This window comes from Olea europaea, unplaced genomic scaffold (genome assembly GCF_002742605.1).
Source record: "Olea europaea var. sylvestris unplaced genomic scaffold, O_europaea_v1 scaffold671, whole genome shotgun sequence".
Taxonomy (NCBI): domain Eukaryota; kingdom Viridiplantae; phylum Streptophyta; class Magnoliopsida; order Lamiales; family Oleaceae; genus Olea; species Olea europaea.
The window spans coordinates 196608-216034 of NW_019265091.1; the positions used below are offsets into that span (position 1 = coordinate 196608).

At 31.3% G+C, this 19427-nt stretch overlaps 2 protein-coding genes across 7 annotated transcripts in view; one reads left to right on the forward strand and one right to left on the reverse strand.

Moving 5' to 3' along the window:
• The window catches only part of LOC111390337 (histone acetyltransferase HAC1-like), a 14958-nt gene extending 10137 nt beyond the window's left edge, over window positions 1-4821 (reverse strand). The window contains exons 1-3 of one of the 5 annotated variants that reach the window (XM_023015356.1): window positions 4605-4821; window positions 1717-2030; window positions 60-171 (exon numbers count right to left, since the gene is read on the reverse strand). In XM_023015356.1, coding sequence (XP_022871124.1) covers window positions 60-171; window positions 1717-1910 — 306 coding nt within the window. In that variant the 5' untranslated portion in view covers window positions 1911-2030; window positions 4605-4821. Of the gene's footprint in view, window positions 1-59; window positions 172-1716; window positions 2031-4582 lie in introns of all 5 variants that reach the window. The other 4 variants (XM_023015357.1, XM_023015359.1, XM_023015358.1 and 1 more) reach the window with 4 other exon arrangements.
• Window positions 4822-13683: 8862 nt separating this feature from the next.
• LOC111390323 (tRNase Z TRZ2, chloroplastic) lies at window positions 13684-18318 on the forward strand. Of its 2 annotated transcripts, XM_023015343.1 has the most exons (8): window positions 13684-14153; window positions 15541-15703; window positions 15786-15856; window positions 16491-16586; window positions 16689-16802; window positions 17510-17578; window positions 17712-17786; window positions 17988-18318. In XM_023015343.1, the coding sequence occupies exons 1-8, from the start codon at window positions 13767-13769 to the stop codon at window positions 18075-18077; spliced, it is 1065 nt and encodes a 354-aa protein (XP_022871111.1). In that variant the 5' UTR covers window positions 13684-13766; the 3' UTR covers window positions 18078-18318. The 2 variants fall into 2 exon arrangements, with proteins under 2 accessions (XP_022871111.1, XP_022871112.1); XM_023015344.1 differs by lacking the exon at window positions 17988-18318 and having other exon boundaries at window positions 17667-17787.
• The last annotated feature ends 1109 nt before the right edge of the window (window positions 18319-19427 follow it).

Genomic DNA, 19427 nt, shown 5'->3' on the forward strand with positions numbered 1-19427 from the left:
CCCCAAAAAAAAAAAATAATAAGAAAGTAAAATCACATAACGATGAAACTGTAACAAACCTTGGTCATAGCACTCCTGAATAGACCCTCCTCTAAGCGTCTTACTATGTCAAACAGTTTCCTACGGGGGGCGTCAAGAGTTTGCTGTCGACTCTGCATGAGAAACCCATAGCTGCACAATAGAGAAGACACATTTTAAACTTCCAACATTTACTCAACACTTCCAAGGGCATATGTCCCACACTATCTTATATTGTCCATATTCTTTACACGAGGAACACCTTGACATATCAATGACACGCAAAGCTTCATTTTGTGGATTTTAGAATATAATATTAACAATACACATTGCTTAAGACAAGTTAATTTAATACAACAAATAACACTCCTCCAATCCAAAAGATTTCACTCTAAAACAAGTGTTAATCTTGTTGAAAAATTTAAAAGTATAAAACAAAGACATAACAAATGTAGAATTTTAAAGAATTTTATATCAACACGCCATGTCCTTTTTTGAACAATACTGTGTTAGCATGTCCATGTCCATGTCATGTGGAGTCATGTTTGTGTTGCTTGCTAGTGTCCGTGCTTCTTAGAGAACACCCAAATACTTAAGAAGCAACAATAATTTTACACAACACCACCACCACAGACGGGGGGGTAAAAGAGATGGAACTAATTGAAAATGTTCATTGAGCAAAACCTGTGCCCATAAACCTATATGAGAAATTTGCTTTCAACTTAGCATAACTTGCAGAAAACTGTAACAAAAGACAGTATATAACATTTATCAGCTCAAATATCTGCTGAGAAATCCTCGTAAACTATAAAAATCTACTGGGAATTTGTATCCATACACATTTATCATCTCAAGGCCTTGTATAGTGTGTGTAATTGATGCCAGCACAATGCAGCAAGTTACTGACTTTCACTATACCAGCACACAAGCCACAATCCACAAGCCAAACATAACACGTTACTCAAGGTCAAATATTAATTATGATCTAGAAAAGGTGGTCAACCCTACTTGAAGAAAGTTAAATAAGACCACTTATTTCAATGGCGAACTAATATTTTTTAAAATATCAAACAGCATGTATTTTGATGCAAATAACTTCAAATCACCTTTCTATTATTAAAACATCATTACATTGCATGTATTGGGAGTGGTGTGGGGGGAGTGCGTTGCGATTGTGTGTGAGATAGGCAGACAGCAAAGTAAACAGGTATTGCAGTTGAATTTTAGAAAGCTCAGAATCATGAGCATTGTTGATATCGTAGTTGTACTGCACTTTTTGATAAGTTAAATTTGGGGAATGGGGCACAAATCTGACACATTCACATTGAACAAGCTCTAAGGCAACAACGTATGTAGCACCAATAAGACTTAGGCTATGTTTGAGTCACATTTTTTCAAAAAAATACATTCTTAAACAGTGATTTGACATCATTCAACCACACATTCTTCAATAAAATTATATTATGCGCAAGTCCAAAACTTTTCTTTATTTTTTAACCACACATTTCCCATCAATACACTGTTCAAAAATAATTTTTTATAAATATAATGTGGCTCAAACAAGGGCTTAATGCCCAGCAGATAAAAGATGTTATTAATTCATAATGTGAACCATCAATCCCCTAGCGTGCACACCATTCAATTGAGAAAAAAGTCAAAATCTTAATTCTGAAGGGCACAAATAACTAAAAAGCTTACATCTTTTCTGTCATACATCTGCGTGCATTCAAAAATTCTGGATCCATCTTCATAACACTACGATGAATACCAGGATTTTGCACATGTCCATGTAGGGGATTTCCTTTATGCTGCGGTAGCCCGGCCAAAGAAGTGCCAGCTTGGTTTGGAACCTGTCCTGACATCTGCCCTGAAAGGTGCGTCTGTAAATTCATCTTTACTGTAGGTTAAAAGATGTGTTCCTCGTAACATAAATTATAAGGTTCCACCATCTAGATAACTTGCATCCCTCTTCAGTTACTTCCCATGCATAACAACATCCACAATGTACCTGTCTAAGAAAAAAATGGAAGAAGCAATCACTTTGACAAATATTGACGTAGAACACAACCCAATAACAAGATTCAGAAAAGAAAGTGGAACAGGAAGAGAGAGGAGAAAGAGAATGAGAGGGAGAAAATACCAATTTAGTCAATAACAAAGTGTGTTTATTTAACAAAGTATAAGTCCCTTTATATGGATTTAAACTAGTCTAAATTAGGTTAAAAAAAAAAAAAAAGTCCAACAAAATAATAGAGAATCTATTAAATATGGGTCAGGAACAACCATTAAAATACTAGAGAATATAAAACAAATTAGCATCCAATTTGAAAAATATTCCATCTAACACATCTTCTAGGATTTCCATCTAACACATTCTGCACATTTTGAGAATATAATAGCCTGGGCAGCCATCTTCCCCATGGAAGAGAGGCACACATGATTCAATGAGCAAAGTATGTTATTTCAACAGGCTTGATAAAATAGGTAAGCATGTCTCAATCAAATTACCTAATTTCCATCAAACCAATGATTTCATAAGAAATTCGCAGCTCATAATTCAGAAAAATTACTTAAATATTATTTTCCAAAATGTTTACTAAAATTGCAGAGTACGTCTGGATCAGATTACCTAATTGTCAGTCAAACTGAAGATTTCAGAAGAATTGACAATTCAGAATCATGTGACCAGTCCAGATAAGTTCAGAAAATATTTCAGTAAATCGAGTGAAGCTTTAAATTTATTTTCAGTAACATAATGGATGTCTTGTGTTAAAACTCTAAAACATCTTCCTATTATTAGTTGAATACCAATTATATCTTAACTGGATAAGTTGCTTGATAATAATAAATATTCCCATAAAAACAGTGGCCTCCTTTCCAGCAAACAGCTTCGGAAATTTATTTTCCTGTAAAGGTTATATTTTTCGGTCCTGATATGCTTGGCAGGCATCCATGTTCTCAACATGAAATGAGTTAATAATGAGGAAGAAACTATATGTTCCTGTAATTCTTGTTTCCCATACAAGGACATTTAAAGCAACAACCACTAATTACTGTGTTACCGTCTGCAAATAATGTGACCTCCTCTCCTATTTGCATGATTTTAGATGATGCCTAGAACATTTGGTAAAGTGCAGAAATGAGAGATCCGGGATTTCAGAAACTAACAGGAGGAATTTTATTGGAAAGGAATAGGGCAGAATAGAAGCTATTTCTTTTATATCTCTGTTCTTTCACAATTGAAATCCAATAGTAAAAGTTTTGTACAGGGTATATATCCATCTTTTCTAATATACAAACATGTAATTCACTTTAAACCGAGTTCCATAACCACAAATATCAACTTGAACATTTTTCAGCCATGCATCATTATGACACGTGAGTCATGCTGCATACAAATCATCACAGAGACTTCAAAAAAATTTAAGCTGCCACCAAAGAGTCAGGCATAAAATAGAACCTTTTGAAAACCAAGAACTGTCAATAGAACTCAATCATGAGAAAAGTAATAATAATAATAATCAATATGACTGTAACTGCCATGCTAAAATGACTAACTACAGGTTCACATGAATCACTTGCACCTTGTACAAAATGTTCAATGGAAAAAACATGCATGATGCCCAAAATATCAGGCAGCTAAACATCTATTTCTTCGGTTAATGTCCAAATACAATTATACTAAGCTTATATCAATTTATTTCTGTACCATCATTTACCAAATCATCACAGAGGCTTCAAAAAAATTTAAGCTGCCACCAAAGAGTCAGGCATAAAATAGAACCTTTTGAAAACCAAGAACAGTCAATAGAACTCAATCATGGGAAAAGTAATAATAATAATCAATATGACTGTAACTGCCATGCTAAAATGACTAACTACAGGTTCACATGAATCAATTGCACCTTGTACAAAATGTTCAATGGAAAAAACATGCATGATGCCCCAAAATATCAGGCAGCTAAACATCTATTTCTTCGGTTAATGTCCAAATACAATTATACTAAGCTTATATCAATTTATTTCTGTACGATCATTTACTGGTCAACAGTTAATTTAAGGAACCATATCACTCAAAGAGCGAGAAAAGATATAATAAGTGGCAGATGTTAAAACTTAGCGGCTTTCATTTCAATACATACCAAAGCAGATGTTAAAACTTAGCGGCTTTCATTTCAATACATACCAAAGCAGAATAAGAAGCATTTAATTAGAAAATAAGAACATGAAACTCCTTAACAAAGTCCAAGCTAACCACTAACTCACAATAAAACGAAAAGAAAACCAAATTTCTCAAAATAGTTAATTTTACCATAGCCCTGATCACATTCACAAATGCATAATTCGACTGCAATTTCTCAGGAATACAAAATATTCAGGCTAAAATCGCGAATAGAATAATACAAATAAATTAATCAATTAGGGTTTCATCAAATTGACGGGAATTAAATTAGGGCTTCAATTTAATACCACACATGCAAACTCTAACCACAACTTAACCTCAATTCAAATTCGCAGCTAATTTTTTTTTTTTTAAATCAATATAAAAACAACATCAACTTACATGAAATCAAAAGAGGGCAAACCTGAAAGCGCAATAAAAACACCCGGACCAAATAGAAATAGAATCGAATTAACGATAGACAATCGCGACGTGAGCTAATGAGAGATTCAAGATTTCGTCTGTATCAAAGTGGTCTAAGTTCGATATCCGAAGAAAGGAAACTGTTTACGCGTTTGGTTCGTCCGCTGTAATAATTAATACCATTTTGGGTTTGATTTCAAGTTACAGAATAGACGCATCAAGGCCTGGATGTGATTCCAATTATTATCCACCCGGCAATTTGTATTTTTTATTTTAAGTATCAATTTTACATTTTCAAATAAAAATAAAAATAAAAAATAAAAAAATAATAAAGAAGGAAATGTAAACTCAATAAAATTTAAATCATCTATAAAATATTTTTTTAACGAAATCTCCATGGAGTTTAAAGTAATTGCCTAGATGATAGAATTGACGTTTTTGTTTCGTCTTTTAAATTTTTGAAAAAGAGAATTTGATTATTGCTTATAAGATTTTGAACTACTTCAGTTATGTCGTGGAATTGGTTGAATTTAGAGCATGTTTGAGCCCCCCTTTTTTTTCAAAAATATATTTTGAAATGCTGATTAGATGAGAATGTGTTGTTAAAAAAAATATTTTTTATTTGTAATATTATTTTATTGAAAAATATGTGGTTGAAAATCAAATAGAGAAAAATATAATTTGAAAAAAAAATGTGGAACAAACAAGAACTTAGTAAATATACTCATATGCCATTGCTTAAGTAGGAGAATAAATATAGTATTTTAGATTTTCTTTTGAATTTCTGAAATTGAAGACTCTAGCAATTGTGTATGATATGTTCAAATTTGACTTTATGAAGAGTTTATTTTTTAAAATATTTGTAATTCGACTTTCTGATTTTCAATACAGATTTCTTTACATATAGATGATCATCTATTATCCTGCTTGAAAGTTCATCTCATGTGCTTAGATTTATATTTTTCACATAAATAAATTAAATAAAAATAGAAAGAGAACAAATAAAGAAAATAAATAATTTATCAAAATAAAAAGTGGTATTTTAGCTTTTAAAAGTCAAAATGAGGTCAAAGACATTTCTTCTGGTCAACTAACAGACATGGATCCCGTTTGTTTCTCATTTTTGTAATAATGAAAATAAAAAATATAATCGTTAAGATCCCACACAAGAGATAAAATTTCAAATTTGGTGATTTGATACAATGGATAACGGTCATATTTTTAATTTTAATGGGGAAACAAACGGGGGCATGGATGAAAATTGCTTCTATCACACGGGAATGAAATGTTTGGGACTGCGACTATAACAAATGAAATGTTATGATAAAAATTGTAAAGGTAATTAGCACAAAAAGATCTTATTTTTCAATATTATCGTGCAAAGCATCACTGCCTTTCATTTTTTGACATTTTTATCATTACATTCATTTTTTATCGTGAAAATCATCATTTTCATCAAATTTCTCATATAAAATGACAAATATACCCCAATTTAAATAAAACAATAAAAAAAAAGAGAATAAATTGGAATCATACTCCCAAATTTTTTAAAAAAATATGCAAATGAGTCCAAATAAATTATTAAAATGGTAATTAACACAAAACATCCCTACCTTTTATTATCATTGTGAAAAATGTTCATACCTTTTATTTTTTGATATTTTCACTTTTCATTTTTTGACATTTTCACCATTATTTCAAATTTCATTACGAAAATTGTCATTTATATCCTTTTCTCAATTAAAAATTGTAAAATGACAAATATACAATCATCTTTAAATAAAGAAAAAAAAAATTGCAACTATATTTTCAAAATTTTCAAAAGGCTTTTTTAATTATTTATTTGGAATTTTTTTTTTTTTGAAAAGTTTAGGAGTATAGTTGGAATTTTTTCTTTATTTTTCTTTTCTCTATTTTTGTTTATTTAAAGATGATGATATATTTGTTATTTTACAACTTTTAATTGAGAGAATGAATGAAAATAATGATTTTTGCAATAAAATATAAAAATAATGTGGTAATTAGCACAAAACGTCCTTATCTTTCAATGTTATTGTGCAAAACGTCCTTAATTTTTGTTTTTTGGAACTTTTACCTTTACATTCACCTTTTCTATTTCGGCAGACAACATTTTCATCAAATTTCTCGTGCCAAAACTAATAAATATACCCCCTATTTAAATATAAAAAAATAAAAAATAAAATAAATTGCAATCATATTTAGGGATATCAAACGGGCCGAGCCGCTCGTCGGCTCGTGAAAGGAGGCTCGTGGGCGGCTCGGGCTTATAAAATCACGAGCCCGAGCACGAGCTGAGTGGGCCAGGCCAGGAGGCGAGCCGCAAGTCAGGCTCATGGCTCGTCCTAGTGACCAAAACGGTCACCGAATTTTTTTCAGTGACCGTTTTGGTCACTGAAATTTTTTTATTTATTTCCCCGCCCTTTCTTCTACTATAAATACCCCACTTCCCCCAAATTTTTTTTTCATATCTTGCTACCACAAGTCTACAACCCTCTTTTATTATATTAATTATCGAGTTTTTTATTTTTACTCTCTTGAACAGTTGAAAGTTGTGCTGCAAAATATACAATATCAATTCAATTTTTACAGTTTATTAGTTATAGTTTTAATTCATCGAATTCTCACAATCTTACTACATTTATATTCATCTAGTTAAAATTTCATCATAAACAATCAAACAAATGGATCAATGCTCATTTATTGAGAGATTGTTCGATACAGAACGTGAGCCACTGCCACATCATGGAGAATTACCTACGACGCCGCAAAGTCAATTTCCAAATGCATTTGCCGATCTAAATGACATACCGATACCTGAAGATGTTTACATTCACGGTCAGGAAAGCTACAATCCAATTGATTTGAATGATATTAACGTTCCCGAAGCGGAACATGAAGATGAAGATGCTGAATTAAATATTCCAGATGCGAGGGGAAAGCGAAAGACCAAAAAACAAGCAAAATGTTGGGATCATTTTAAGTTGGTTTCAAAGGAAAAAGTCGTCGATGACATTGCAGAATCTAAAGCAGTATGTGAATACTGTCAACAAAGATTTGTATGGCAAAAAGGAATTGGTACCACTCATCTCAACCGCCACTACAAAGCATGTGCGGCCAAACATGAGCTTCTTCCAGCTGGTCAAACACAATTGCAATTTAGCAGTCCAGGCGTCGGTTCTACAACTTCACCCCTATTCACATGGGTGTATTCGAAGGACAATACTCGAACCGAAATGGTGAAATTTGTTGCCGCCACTGAGTTGCCTCTGGCTATTTCAGACAACCAACACTTCGTCTCGCTTGTGAAAGAATATCTACAACCGAGGTACGTCGAGGTAAGTCGAAATACTCTTCGTGCCGATACAATAAATTATTTCAATAATTCAAAACAACAATTAATTATGAATTTGCAACAATATGGGGGTGTTATAACTTTAACTCCTGATATATAGGAAGGGGTTAATAAAAGAGCATATCTAGCTGCAACTGTACGCTATATAGATCCACTTTGGTGCATGCATAAGAAAATTATTATTTTTAGAATTATTGAGTTTTCTCACAACGCTAATAATATATATAATGCTATTATCAGTATTGTTAGAGAATATCATTGCGAGACTAAAATTCGATCTTTTACTTTTGATAATGCTAGTGTTAATAAAGTAGTCGTCGATAAATTGTGTAGGACACTTCAACCTGATTTTGGTGGGTATTTGTTTCATATTCGTTGTGTGTATCATATCTTGAATTTAATTGTGCAAGATGGTTTAAAACATATAAATGATGAATTTCAAAGGATTAGGAATGCATTAGTATATATTACGATTTCTTCTATTAGAAGACAAGTATTTGAATATTTTTGTGCCGAACTAGGGGTGACAACTGCTAAAATATTTGTTAGCGACGTAGGTCATATATAGAACTCTACATACTTGTTATTAAAATCATGTGAAGGTTTCGAAAATTTAATAATTGAGTTTACAATAATAGACATTTTAGAAGTAATGACGATGGTATGTTAAATGAATCCGATTGGATTTTAGCTTTAAAAGTTAAGCGATTTTTGATATCTTTTTATGATACCACAAAAATTTTATTCGGCGTTTATTATTCCACAAGTTGTATGGTGTTTGAACGCCTTTATATAATTGTATGAACATTCCATAAATATAAAAATGATCATTCTTTTAGTGAATTTTTAATTGCTATAGAATTAAAGTTTAGAAAATATTTGGAAGAACTACCTATGTTATTTCCTTTAGCATGCGCAATGGACCCCCGATATAATATTTCGGAAACTAAATACGTAATTGATCAAATCAATAAATCTTTAATACTTGATACACCTATCACTTATAAGAATTTAGAGCAAACATTATGTGGAATGTATGATTTATATGCGAAAATAATGGGTGCGAATGTTAGTCGGGTACCCTCTGCTGCACCTACTCCTTCTTCTGAAACCGAAGAAGATGCTACGGAAATAATGAATTTATTTCAATGCATTAATACATTTAGATATGATGCAACTGCAATGTGTTCATCTAGTGCCATGTTGTCTACATTTGCATCTCATTAAATATCGGTCGAAACTCAAAATGCGATGCTAGTCGAATTAATTGATTACTTCAATCATAATATACCAGCAGACAGAACAATTAAAAAAAGTTCAGAAGAAGTAATTGAATTTTGGCGAAAGTATGAAAGATGTTGGCCAATTATTTCTGCAATTGCGAAAGATCTGCTAATACCTCCTGTTACACTGTTGTTTCGGAGTTTGCTTTTAGTGCAAGTAAAAAGGTTTTGAACGATGTTAGAAGCCGACTGAAAGAAGATGTTTTGGAAGCGTTAATGTGCGTGAAGGATTGGCAGGACGCTCATTTTCGACTACAAGATAAATACGCTGAAATTGCATGTCGTCAGATAATTGATATTTGGTTGAACTATATTAATCAAAATTTCATTATTTTTTAATCGTTAAATTTAATTTTTTTTTTAAATTATACACGTCGCAACAAGTTGTTCGTGTACAATTTTTAACTCTGTCTACTTAAAATTGATGTAGCCGGTCCCAAGTTCGGATAAATGAGGAGGGTTTACATTTTATTAACTTTAAAAAGAAATCAAAAAAATATATTTTTTGTAAATGTATTTCAAAAAATAATTCGTTTTCATTATATAAATATTTTATAGTTTATAAAAAGTATTACAATATGAATTATATGATATAACTAAAAAAAATAAAAAATTGTTTTTGTTAAATTATTTTTATTTTTTAACACTTTATTTTTATTTTTAACACTTTCACGCTTAAAAAAAAAGAGCCCACGAGCTAGTGGGCCGAGCCCGAGCTCAGCTCGTTGAAAACGAGTCACGAGCGCTAGCTCAACCCATTGTCACCTCTAATCATACTCCTAAACTTTTTTTAAAAATTACAATTTTAGATTTTCTTTTGAATTTCTGAAATTGAAGACTCTAGCAATTGTGTATATACGCTTGAATTTGACTTTACGAAGAGTTTATTTTTTAAAATATTTGTAATTCGACTTTCTAATTTTCAATACAGATTTCTTTACATATAGATGATCATCTATTATCCTGCTTGAATGTTTATCTCATGTGCTTGGATTTGTATTTTTCACATAAATTAATTAAATAAAAATAGAAAGAGAACAAATAAAGAAAATAAATAATTCACCAAAATAAAAAGTTACAATTTTAGATTTTAAAAGTCAAAATGAGGTCAAAGACATTTCTTTTGATCAACTAACGGACATGGATGAAATTTGCTTCTGTCACACGGAATGAAAAGTTTGGGACTACGAGTGTAACAAATGAAATGTTATGATAAAAATTGTAAGGGTAATTAGCACAAAACGTTTTTATTTTTCAATATTATTGTACAAAGCGTTACTACCTTATATTTTTTGATATTTTTACCCTTACATTCATCTTTTATCGTGAAAATCATCATTTTCATCAAATTTCTTATATAAAATGACAGATATACCCTGTTAAAATAAAACAATAAAAAAAGGGAATAAATTGTAACCATACTCCCGAACTTTTTTTAAAAATTCAAATAAGTCCAAATAAATTTTTAAAAGAGTAAGTCACACAAAACATCCCTACCTTTTATTATTATTATACAAAATGTTCACACCTTTCATTTTTATGACATTTTCACCCTTATTTCATATTTCATTATGAAAATTGTCATTTTCATCCATTTTCTCAATTAAAAACTGTAAATGACAAATATACAATCATCTTAAATAACGAAAAATAAAAAAATAAATTGCAACTATATTTTCAAAAAATTTCAAAAAGCTTTTTTAATTATTTATTTGTAGTTTTTTGAAAAATTTAGGAGTATAGTTGAAGTTTTTTCTTTATTTTTCTTTTCTCTATCTTCGTTTATTTAAAGATGATGGTATATTTGTTATTTTACAACTTTTAATTGAGAAAATGAATGAAAATAATGATTTTTGCATTAAAATATAAAAATAATGAGGTAATTAACACAAAACGTCATTATCTTTCAATGCTATCGTGTAAAAAGTCCTTAATTTTCATTTTTTGGGACTTTACCTTTACATTCACCTTTTCTATTACGGCAAACGCCAATTTCATCAAATTTCTCGTGTAAAATAATAAATATACCCCCTATTTAAATATAAAAAAATAAAAAATAGAATAAATTGCAATCATACTCCTAAGATTTTTTGAAAATTACAATTTTAGATTTTCTTTTTAATTTCTGAAATTGAAGACTCTAGCAATTGTGTATGATATGTTCGAATTTGACTTTATGAAGAGTTTATTTTTTAAAATATTTGTAATTAGACATTCTAATTTTCAATACAGATTTCTTTACATATAGATGATCATCTATTATCCTGCTTGAAATTTTATCTCATGTGCTTGGATTTATATTTTTCACATAAATTAATTAAATAAAAATAGAAAGAGAACAAATAAAGAAAATAAGTAATTTACCAAAATAAAAAGTTACCATTTTAGCTTTTAAAAGTCAAAATGAGGTCAATGACATCTCTTCTGGTCAACTAACAGACATGGATGTCACACGGAATGAAAAGCTTGGGACTATGAGTGTAACAAATGAAAGGTTATGATAAAAATTGTAAGGGTAATTAGCACAAAATGTTCTTATTTCTTAATATTATTGTGCAAAGCGTTACTACCTTTCATTTTTTGGTATTTTTATCCTTACATTCATCTTTTATCGTAGAGATCATCATTTTCATCAAATTTCTCATATAAAATGACAAATATACCCCATGTTTAAATAAAGCAATAAAAAAAGAGAATAAATATCAATCATACTCCCAAATTTTTTAAAAAAATGCAAATGAGTCCAAATAAATTATTAAAAGGGTAATTAATAAAAAACATCCATACCTTTTATTATTATTGTGCAAAATGTTCATACCTTTCATTTTTTGACATTTTTACTCTTATTTCATATTTCATTACGAAAATTGTCATTTTCATCCATTTTCTCAATTAAAAACTGTAAAATGACAAATATACAATCATCTTTAAATAAAGAAAAATAAAAAACAAATTGCAACTATATTTTCAAAATTTCAAAAGATTTTTTAATTATTTATTTGGAATTTAATTGTATTTTTTAAAAAAAAATTGGGAGTATAGTTGCAATTTTTTCTTTATTTTTCTTTTCTCTATTTTTTTATTTAAAGATGATGGTATATTTGTTATTTTACAGCTTTTAATTGAAAAAATGAATGAAAATAATAATTTTTGCAATAAAATATAAAAATAATAGGGTAATTAGAACAAAATGTTCTTATCTTTCAATGTTATTGTGCAAAACGTTGTTGATTTTCGTTTTTTGGGATTTCTACCTTTACATTCACCTTTTCTATTACGGCAGACATCAATTTCATCAAATTTCCTGTGCAAAATAATAAATATACTCCTATTTAAATATAAAAAAATAAAAAATAGAATAACTTGCAATCATATTCCTAAACTTTTTTAAAAATTACAAATGAGTCCAAATAAATTATTAAAAGGGTAATTAGCACAAAACGTTCATTTTTTCATTATTATTGTGCAAAATATTTTTTATCTTTTATTTTTTGACATTTTCACCCTTATTTCATATTTCATTACGAAAATCGTTATTTTCATCAATTTCTCAGCTAAAAGCTGTACACTCATATTTAAATAAACAAAAATAAAGAAAAATAAAAATAAAAATAAATAAGAAATTGCAACTATATTTCCAAAATTTTCAAAAAAGTACAAATAAATTCCAAATAAATAATTAAAAAAGAAAGCGAATTCATCATCCATTTCTTCAAGATCAATTTGCCCAGTCACCACTTGTGTGTCAAATGATGGTCTACCTCCATTTCCATCAACTGAGGCCCATATTATGGCTTGAACACGGATCTTGTTTACCATCCAATTCTCTTGATTGCATTTTTGAACAATTTGGCTCAGACCATTGGGCAAATCAGTGAATTGCCCTCCACTTGACCTAGAAGTGAGCTCAAGTCCATTAAGTTCTGAAATTGGAGCCCATAATTTTGCGCCTTTGACGGTAACGATAATTGCACCATCATCAATCACTCTTCCCGATCTGTTGATTCTGGATCAAATTCGATTTGGGGGTTAGCGTTCACGATCAATTTGGAAATTTCAGATTTCGGAGCTGTTGTGATTTCTACAAAAAATGGAGGTTGCGTTTGAAATGAGAGTTTTATCTCATGATTTCAATTGAACATTCACTCAACCATGTTTGGGATTTAATGACATGCCACTTAATTTTTGAATTGGACATTTAATCGGCCACATGTGAAATTCATCATCCACGTAAGCAATAGTTATGCATGGAAGTTAGTGAATGATGGAGTGCAAATTTATAAAGTTTAGTGAGTAATGAAGTGCAAATTAAAATACGGTGAGTAGTTCAATGAGGGTTAGAAACAATTAATTCTCGATTTTACGCTATTAAAAATGATCCTACAAGTTAATTTTCCCCTTAGCCAAACATAAATACTCCCTCGACACTAATATTGAGTCATTGACACACTCGCATTGAAACGAGAAACACGCATTCTTCCTCATTCTTGCTTTGATTTATCCAAACATGCAACTGATATCTCCCCAAATTACACTCTCAAATTTGCCTAATCTCTCTCCATTTCACCAGCCCATTCGCAGACCCAATTTCCCATTTCCAGTTCCCCATAATAAATGCCACCCTGTAACTGCAAGTGCAGCGGTTAAAGGGTCGGGTTTTCTCTCAGCAATTGGGAGGACAATCGAGGAGGAAGAGTACAGAAAGGCTAGGGCTGAGGTGAATAGAAAGGGATTGGGTTTAGAAGGCTATTCCATTGAAGGGTTGTCGATTGGTGGGCATGAGACGTGTGTTATTGTGCCTGAATTGAAGTCTGCTTTTGATATTGGGAGGTGCCCTTCAAGAGCTGTTCAGCAGAATTTCGTGTTTATTACCCATGCTCATCTTGATCATATTGTAAGATCTTTTTTTATTTTATCCTTAACTTGATTTTAAATCAAATCCGCTGCTGTTTTATATGCAACTACATAGGGGAGCTGATATTTCCCCTATTTTTTTGTGGGATTGGTTTTCTTAGTGATAGTGCAATGTATAAATAGTTCCAGCATTTAGGTAATGTACAACTGGAGCACACCTGTATAGTTGTACATGCTAATAGAACCAATGAAGTTCTGATTAAATTAATGGTTTCAGTAATTAAACATGCCATTTAGAAAATATAATAAATGGGTCGTGCGATGCAGAGCTTGTTTTCTGACTTCACTTTTGCCCCCGTTTGATAGCAAATTTTTTTAAATTCTTCATTCACAGGGGTGAGACCCACTTTTATAGGTCAAAAAATCAATTCTCATAATAAGTATCCAACAGTATATGACAAGTTGTGGTTCGTGTCCCTTTATACCTGCAAGGGGAATAAGTGGCCCATGAACCTGCATCTTTTGCTATTTCTTCTCCAGTTACACACAATTGGATTGATTTTATTTCGATTTTTATTTCGTTTGTCATTCATATGACTTAGCTTAATGAAATTTCTGCTGTGTGTTTTTGAAAAAATAATAATATCAATAAACAATCTTCCGAGAGTGATCATTGGGTTATTATGTCTGGGGAAGTGTTGGGTGTTAGCCCAAGCTTATGCAGCATAGCATGCACCGACCATGCTGGTCATTATCGTGTTGAAAGGTGGCTCCACTGTAACTTGACCGAAAACTATTGACATCTATAAATTATCACTTTGGGATGATACCTAGAGGGATATTGTCTAATATTAGTGCACGGGTCAAAGAGCATGAGGGTACAACTCATGATCATATATTTTTTAATTTTTGACTTGATTCAACTTAGACGAGGATTTAAATTCCAATGAATATCATTCATGTCTATGTGCAAGCAGGACATAAAATTTGATATTATTCTGATTTTTGATAGTTGCACTATTCAGACTTCTTTGTGTTTGTACATTACATTTGAATGCATTATAAGAGAGAGAAAGAGGTTACCTATTGCAACATCCTAATTACCTCATCTTAATAGTGGTTGCATTAGTCGTTAAATTTGTGCCTTATTGTAACTTGACAAGGTCATCGCATTTACAATCATTCCGTTTTGCAAACTAGCGACACTTCTAATTTGCTGTACTTGTAGAAAATCATATCATGACTTGAGACATTTGCTCCTAAAATCATCATTGGATCCTAATCCAAGGAATCTTAAAATGCAACAACCAGTCTTCCTTGTCAACGGCTCTAGTAGTTTTCACAACTGCATGTAAAGTTTGCACTTTGCATAACATAGCACCTGGAAACAGAGGTTACAGCAAGTTTTTACATATCCACTTATTCAGGGTGGACTTCCGATGTATGTAGCTACTCGTGGTTTATACAGCTTAAAACCTCCAACAGTGGTTGTGCCTCCTGGCATAAAAGAGGATGTTGAACGGCTATTTGATATTCACAGGGCCATGGGTCAGGTGGAACTGAACTTTGATTTGGTTGCTCTGGATGTAGGTAAAAATTTGGATTTCAGATGTCTTTCATTGATCAGTTTATGTACCCCGTTCTTTGTATATAATTCATAAACTTGCATCAGGGGAGACGTATGAAATGCGGAATGACCTTGTTGTACGACCATTTAAAACTCACCATGTTATACCCAGCCAGGTATTGTTGCATTGACTAAGTGTTACACTATAATCCAGTAATTCACAATGGTGGAAAGTTTGAAATTCAGTAGCCTTTTTTCTACGGTCACCATCCTGTCTTCCTTTCTCTATGCACAGCCCACCAGACCTATCTTATGCAGACATGTTAAAAGATTGCATAAAGAGTCTTTAGGATTTGATTTCTCACTTAGCATATACTGGACAAACAATTGCATGAATTCATTTTTCACCCGTACAACACAATTCACAATGGTTGAAAAATTATGTTTTGCTCTCTAAATTTCTAGTCACTGATCTACCTTTCTTCACATTACTCAATCTGTTAGGCCTATGATATGCATTCATGGCCAAAGATTTCTTAAATCTTTTTTATGATTTGATACCTGAAATAAACTGCACAGACTTTTAGCACTCTACAGTGCAAAATAATCAAATCTTGATTACTTTTCAAGGCACCCGCTGAATTGCTGGGTTCTCTTGTGCATGGTTTCTGCTGAAATGATGAACCTGACATTTTGTACAAATATTCAAGCCCTGAAGAAAAAATTCTCTATTTTGCAGTCTTTAATGTTATGCTTAACATATTCACAAAGCACTCACAGCACATGATAATTCATTTCTTATATTTGTAGGGTTATGTTATCTACTCTGTTAGAAAGAAGCTAAAAAAGCAATACATGCATCTAAAAGGAACTCAAATTGAGAAACTGAAAAAGTCTGGTGTTGAGGTATATTACTCTTGACAAGATTTCCTCGCATTTGCTTTACTTAAAAATCAATTTTTAGTGATCAGAAACTGTTTTTCTGATTCATAATTATTTACATGTCAGATCACAGATACGATACTGTGCCCTGAGGTAGCCTTTACAGGAGATACAATGTCAGATTTTTTTCTGGATCCACGAAGTGCTGATGCCTTGCGCGCAAAAATTCTTATAACTGAAGTATTTTATCTTCTTGTTAGAATTTACATAATTGCTTTTTAGATAATCTTTCCCCTTTATTCCTTAGAAAGTAAATATTGATGAAGCCTATTTTCCCTTAGTTTTTGAAACTGTTGGGGCCCTGCAAGTATCCAAAAACGTCAAATTACATCCCTTCATGCTATGCTGTCCACCTAAATAATAATAATAATAATAATAATAATAATAAATAAATAAATAAATAAATAAATAAATAAATAAAATAAAAAAAAATTTATTAACAGAAATGACTTAAAATTACAAAATAAATAAAAAAAACTCCATGTAAGAATTGATTCAGTTGTTCAACATACAACCATTTAATTTCCTTTGTCAAATAGCATAAACATCAGATACTGGGATTGCTTATCACTTCCAAATATTTGGATAAAGGGACTCAGTACTTTCATCATGCTTACATCAATTTTGCGTCACCATGGTTTGAAATGTTTGGTTCAAGGCATATCTAATAATTTTGGAATTTTGGTTAATCTGCAAAAAGGGAAAAAAAATAAAAAAAATAAAAAAATGAACAACATGACATAGTAAAATGTTCATATTCCTATTTCTTCTTGTCGAGTTACAATGACATTATATTTGATGAATGCTCGTGAACAGCTGTGGAGTTACTGTAATTCTGGAAATAGTGGAATCCTAGTTCTTAACTGGGGAATATTATGTTTGGACAGGCAACATTTTTGGACGAAAGTGTCACTGTTGAGCACGCAAGAGAGCATGGCCATACCCATCTATTTGAGGTATTTGGATGTTTGAAATACTTGCCTCAGTTATATTGCTTTTGGCTTTGAAATACTTATAATGCAACATTTATCCTTTGACCATCAGAAATCAGTTGATGTTTTATATCAACTCTGATTATTGGAAGTGCAGATCATAGAACGTGCTAAATGGATTCGGAATAAAGCCATAGTATTGACTCATTTCTCATCCCGCTACGATATTGAGGTAATTACTGCAAAAAGTTGCCTTTTAGATCCCATTTTCCTTTTTATTTTTATTTTTCTTCGAATCTTTATTTCTTGCGTATGCTTGGTGGACCGGTTTATGTAGTGAGAAGCACGCTACTTAGTGCATTATGCATGCTCTCTGCAAATGTTTTATTAGATAACAAATAAAAGTGCGTATGCTGTCATTTTGTAATTGCAGGACATTCGACAAGCTCAGTCGAAATTGAAGTCTAAGGTTTCAGCTAAAGTGATTGCTCTAACGGAAGGCTTTAAATCAAAGTACTCATAGACAAAGTCTATGGTTGTCCATGGATTATGCCTTCTGGCCTGATTCCTTCCCTTTTCAGGGCTTGGAAAAGTGTGGATTTTCGAGTGCCACCATTATTATGGACAATTCAATTTCTTCAGGGAATTATGCATTGATCCTTGGAAGCAAGTTCACTGGATTTATGAGATTAATGAGAAGTTCTGCTTGTAGGGTTGCTATGTATGCATCATATAATTACATAAAAGTACTTCTTCTTCTTCTTCCCCTCTTTTTTTTTTTTTTTTTTTTTTTTTCTAAATGAAAATTTGGCGTTTAGCTACATTACAATATTTTCAAAACACTATCGAAGTAGTCCGACTTACGCTACGAACTTTTGACCTACCTAATTGGGACAAGTTTTCAACTTGAATAATGCTGATTAGCACTCGTTTAAGCGATGAAGAAGTCTCAGGTCTTTGAAATGGTCAATATTGTAGAATGCGCAGGTTTAGAGCTAGAAACCTACAAAAGAATTGAGCGGAGACAAAATTAATTAAATTTATTAATTAGTAGAAATTATCAAAATAGTCAATTTTTGATTTTACATTTATAAAAATGTCACTTTTTTAAAATCTTTGCAAGATTGTTAATTTTGAATATTTTTGCTTCTCTAGATAATTTAAATACCTTATACGTCCTTCATTAAAAACTAATTTGACTAGATGGAAAAATAGTTCAAAAGATTTTAAAATATCATATCAAATGCTTTAATCATATTTGTGTGTGTGTGTGTGAAAATTAAAAAGGTAAAAATTCTTTCATTCTCTCTCTTATTCCCTAAACCTAAACGACTCAATTTACTCTCTCATTTTCTCTCGTTCAAGGCCATTGAAGATGTTGAAACTCTCCATTTTTGTTCAGGCTTAAAGTCGAATGAATGTTAATAAGTCCACCGTCGACGAAGATCAACATTAATCTCTTGAAGCTTTCTTTTTTCTTTCCTTTTGCATTCGTTGGTCTATTCTCCTTTGATTTTTCAAATTTACGGGTATTTATATTTTTATTCTTCACAATTTTTGCTCTGGGTTGGTACAATATCTACTTTTCTTTTATTTTTGTTGTCTATTTTTCTAGTTCTACGAAAATGTTAACATTATGGTTTGTGTAAGTTATCTATGAATTTATTTTTTTATAATTATGTTTTGAGTAATTAGCACAAAACGTCCCTACCTTTCGATGTTTTTGTGGAAAAGGTCCTTACCTTTCGTTTTTTGACGAATTACACTCTCATCTTTACCTTTTTTTTTGCGCAAAACGTCCTTCTGTCAACTCTCCGTTAAAATGCTCCATTAAATCAAAGGGTATTTAGTACAAAAGGTCCCTACTTTTCAA

What these genes read in the sequence shown, in the direction of transcription:
- LOC111390323 (XM_023015343.1), top strand. Translation starts at nt 13,767, where the DNA reads ATGCAACTGATATCTCCCCAAATTACACTCTCAAATTTGCCTAATCTC. An exon ending in TTTGGTTGCTCTGGATGTAG is followed by an intron (nt 15,704 to 15,785) that starts GTAAAAATTTGG and finishes AACTTGCATCAG; the next exon opens with GGGAGACGTATGAAATGCGG. An exon ending in GCCATACCCATCTATTTGAG is followed by an intron (nt 17,579 to 17,711) that starts GTATTTGGATGT and finishes TTGGAAGTGCAG; the next exon opens with ATCATAGAACGTGCTAAATG.